The 4,436-nt window shown below is 46.5% G+C and overlaps 1 protein-coding gene across 1 annotated transcript in view; it reads right to left on the reverse strand.

Annotated features, from left to right (window-relative positions):
- The window catches only part of LOC103799634 (transcription factor HIVEP3-like), a gene marked incomplete at both ends in the record, with an annotated part of 56,135 nt that extends 53,137 nt beyond the window's left edge, over positions 1 to 2,998 (reverse strand). Inside the window, one exon of the mRNA XM_009071971.1 lies at positions 2,853 to 2,998. Coding sequence (XP_009070219.1) covers positions 2,853 to 2,998 — 146 coding nt within the window. The remainder of the gene's footprint in view (positions 1 to 2,852) is intronic.
- Positions 2,999 to 4,436: the final 1,438 nt, after the last annotated feature.

Raw genomic sequence — 4,436 nt, forward strand, 5'->3', positions numbered from 1 at the left:
ATGAGTCACTGATGGGCCCCATAAGGGCAAAGAGTTTGGCTGTGAAATAGAAGAACATCTATTGACTGTAACCACCTCACTGCTCTCAGATTTCACCCTGGTAATGGCAGTGCAGAGTAAACAGGCATCACTTCTCTGACAAGCCCATGATCCCATCACAGCCCTCACTCTCAAATCAGGTCGATATCAATCTGCAGATTGATGATGTCAGATTGCAGAATGGGCCTGGTGCCTTCAGACTACCACAGCAGAGTGCTGAAGGTGACACAAAGCCACCAAGGAGTGACAGCACTTCTCCTGAGGCAGTGCTGGCCAGCTTGACCTTCAAATATCATTTTCACTGCTCAAACCCACCACAGTATCCCTCAGGACAAGGCCAATGGATATTTGTATGCTCCTTCAGGAGTGCAAACATTGACTTGGCTGCTTAATGGCATGGCTCTCCCAAACATGACCAGTGCATCATCCAGCCTGTCTGGAGGATGGTAAATGACTCCAATCTCCTTTGCAGTCAAGTGCATGGGGTGTGCTCAAGGGACAAGAGGTCATGCTGGTTGCAATGGAGATATATCCAGTCTTACAACATTTCAGGACTGCAAGTAAAAAGCCACTGCTAAAATTACATGTGGAGTGATGTCAAGATTTGCTCTCTAAGAGGAATTTGTTCTTTAAACAGGAGCTCAACAGAAAATTCTGTGGATCCATGCCCAGTCAGCTGTGGAGAAGTCAAGGCAGAACCACATGTGTCCCTCCTGAGGTCCCCAAGAAAGCAGAGACACACTGCAAAGGGGCTCCAGGTCTCCTCAGGAGGCCAAGGGAGGCAGATGCTGAAATGGCTGGTAACTCCAGAGGAGCTGGACACCTCCATCCTCCAGGTCCTCCTGACAGCCCCAGTGGCTGCTACACCACATCCTAAGGTGGCACCACAGGGGCTGACTGACATCCTTCATGGAAAGAATGGTGAGGGAAGAAACTGAGCCCCAGCACACTCCATGCCTGGCATTACTAAGCCTTGACCCTAAAACACCACAAGGCTGAAGGAACCTGCAAAGTTGCTGTATCCAAACCACTTCCCAGTGGGCAAACACAAGCAAAGGAACCATCCACTTCCATAGCTAGGGAGATGACAGAGCTGGTCCTGCCTGTGCTAGTAGAAGGAACATAGCAGAGGGGAAAAGATAGTTATGGGATTGGGGAAGCCAGAAGACAGTTCAGAGAGAAAAGCTAGTGTTAAAAATGGGAGAGAGAAAGGGAAGAGCTCTAAAGATATAAAACTGAGGGGAAGAAGGAGCTAGAAGAACTTCAGCAGTTCAGATATTAGGAAAGATGTTTCCCCTGTGAGGGTGTTCAGGCACTGGAATATTGCTCAGGGAGGTGGTGGAGTCACCAGCCCTGGAGGGGTTTAAGAGGTGTCTGGATGTGGCACTGGAGGATCTGGTTTAGGTGTTACAGCAGTGACAGGTTAAGGGATGGACTCGATGATCTTAGAGATCACTTCCAACCTTGATGATTCTATGATTCTCTCTCTCCCCAAACAACCTCCCAGAGCTGCTCTGTGAGGGTCAGGAGGGTTTTCAGTCATGTTAATGTTGAGCTGCTTTAATCACATCTAGGAAGGAATCCAAGAGTCCTCCCAAGCAGCCACAACTCTGGGACAACCCAGTGAGGGGAACAGAGGCTTCCCATGGGCTTGAAAGGCAATAAAACCTGGAGCTCAGTTAGTCCCAGGAGTCCCATCTGCTGCAGGAGAGTGATGGCAACATACTGAACCCATTGAATTTCTCATTCTGTTGCTTTCTTGCCATTCCCTCCCTAAATCACTTGAGCTCATAACCATGACAGGTTGTTATTGCTTAAGCTCTTTGCATTTCCCCACTCTTTGCTGATGTATCTGAACCTGAGCTGGATGCACAGTGCCCTCATCTAGGTGAGAGGTGAATTCCCCTGAGCCAACAAACAGGTTTCCTTTCCCCAAGGACCATTTTCCCCTTTTGGTTACTTAGTTTGAACATCTGCTAATGAAGTATTTTAAAATAAAAGCAAATTTCAACTAGTAACAGCAGAAAACCACAACCACTCACTAATTAAAGCCATTTTCTAACACACAGAAACCAAGACCACCCAAAGGCAAGAGTAGAACTGATAAATCCTCGTAGAGATTTGCTTATGTCTCTTTGGCCCATCTGCAACACACAGGAAGGATGATCTTTACTTGTATCCCACAGACACACTCATTATTAGCTGATTTTTTTTCCATTTTAAAAGATAAACAAGAGTATTAGACCAGTGTTGAATTCCTGAGGAGTTCTCTGAATTACCTGGAGCCAAGAATTAAGATATACATCAAATTAAGACCTTGCATCCATTCTGGTTTGAGCTATTTTGGTTGGGTTGGATGAAAATCACATGAATATAATTCTTCCTTTCTTCCCCACCCCAATCCCAGACATCAGGAAAGATCTCCCCAGATCTTCCTTATAATGGTAACAAACATTAGGAACATCATTAGCAGGAGAAAGCTCTGGAAAGATGAAGAAGATATGGAATAAACCTCTGTCACATCAGAGACAGCTACAAGATTTGTGCTCTTCACCCGTCTCTGCTCAACCACCCACTCAGAAGAGAATTCGAGGCAATTGCTAACCTAAAGACAACTCAAAACCCAAGAGAATTAATGCAGTCAGAAGTATCTGCAGATGTGGAGGGCCAAGACTTCACAGTGGCTGTAGGAAGTAAGCTGAAATCCAACTACCTCTGGCCTTCTGCTCACCTCCACATGGCACCTTCACTGCTTTGTCATCACTGTAACCAATAACTGTGACACAAAAGGAGAAATAAAGTGAGACACTTACCCTCCTTCGAAGATCTTGATCCTGACTGGCTCCCCTCGTTTGGTTACAAGAGCCTCTTCTTCTGATTTCCCTCTTTTCTCCTCTTTCTTCTCAGCTCTAGTTAGATCTTTTCGACCTTCATTAGAAAGGAGCGAAGGCAAATGAACCTATCTCCCCAAAAGAGCAAAACAATCCATGATTACATACAAAATCACTCCAAGGCAGACACAGCCCAAAGAGCCTCAGCAAGAGGCAGAAACCTCCCACAGGTGCTGCTCCTTGGCAGCTCAGGGCAGTAGCTAGGACCCTCCTAACCAGCAGGGCCTGTACTCCTGCATTTCCAGACCTGAGGGTTATGTTATATTTACTGTGACTTCTTAGAACCCTTTAAATCACTCCTTGCATCTGGTGGCTCCATATTATCCAGCTCTTGTCAGCTGGAAAAGTGAAGGGATGAAAAGAAGTGTCTAGGCTGAGGTGACTTGAGCATGTGGTGGAGCCATGGGTCTGTGTTCCCAAATCCACTGCTCTGTCCTTGGGTAATCCTCTCTCTAATGAAAACACCTACAAAGGTCCAGAGAGGAGGCAGCTGTAGAATTCAGACACTTAAACTCAGCCTTTGGGTTTCCCCCACAGACACACACACACTCACACAGGTTTGGACTTTGGCCATCTGAAGTTGACATAAATCACTTGACAGTCAGAGCTCTCTCCTGATTTCCTTTCACTCAACCCCTGTTGCCAAGGGCACAGCACAGAGGAAGCCACAAAACCCATGGGAGAAAAAAAATCCTCAACCTCCCCAGATGTTCCCAGGGTGAAATTTGTCTTTTCACTGTTAAAGTTGCCACCTTGTTAGGGGTTTTTTGGTGTCTAAACCTTGTTTAGCCCAAGGTTTAAGTCATGCACTGACATCTCATCTACATGGTGAAGGTTAGTGCCTATAGCAGATGGAGCTAAACATTAGAGCTGCTTTGTAGGATGCAGGGAGAGCTCTCCACACCTGCAATGGGATGTTGGGATGTTGCTCCCCTACAACCTAACAGCACAAATAACAGAGGTCTCCAGAGGAAGAGGAAAGCTGATTGCCTCTCACTCAGGTCACATCTTACACAGTATCAACTGCATTACCCATATCCTCACTTTAGATATCATTTATGAGAACAGATGAAGACTTTGGAGAGATCAAAGTTATTAGAGGGATTTTGGACTCAACACAGCCAACAAACTGGCAGGAGTCAAAAGCAGAGCTGGTCACCCTTGACTCTTGCTGGCAAGAGTGGCAGCTCTCAAAGGTGATTCATCTGCACTACCTTAGCCACTGGTCTGAAGGGGAGATGAATCACCCAAGAGGAGCCTCTTTGTCTCCTGTGGATGTATGTGAAACCACAGAGTGACTAGTTCAAATGGAGACACACAGAGTTCAGTGGGACATAACCCAACATTCCAGCAGCATTGCTGGAACTCCCAAGGGATTCTCAGCAGGAGGAGGGATGGACTCACTGAAAAGCACAGGGATGGAGAGGGACTCTTGAGTAGGAACTGCAGGGACAGGACAAGGAGGAATGGGGGGAATGGAAAGAGGGAAATCGAGATGAGATCTTA

This window comes from Acanthisitta chloris, unplaced genomic scaffold, assembly GCF_000695815.1.
Source record: "Acanthisitta chloris isolate BGI_N310 unplaced genomic scaffold, ASM69581v1 scaffold12923, whole genome shotgun sequence".
Taxonomy (NCBI): domain Eukaryota; kingdom Metazoa; phylum Chordata; class Aves; order Passeriformes; family Acanthisittidae; genus Acanthisitta; species Acanthisitta chloris.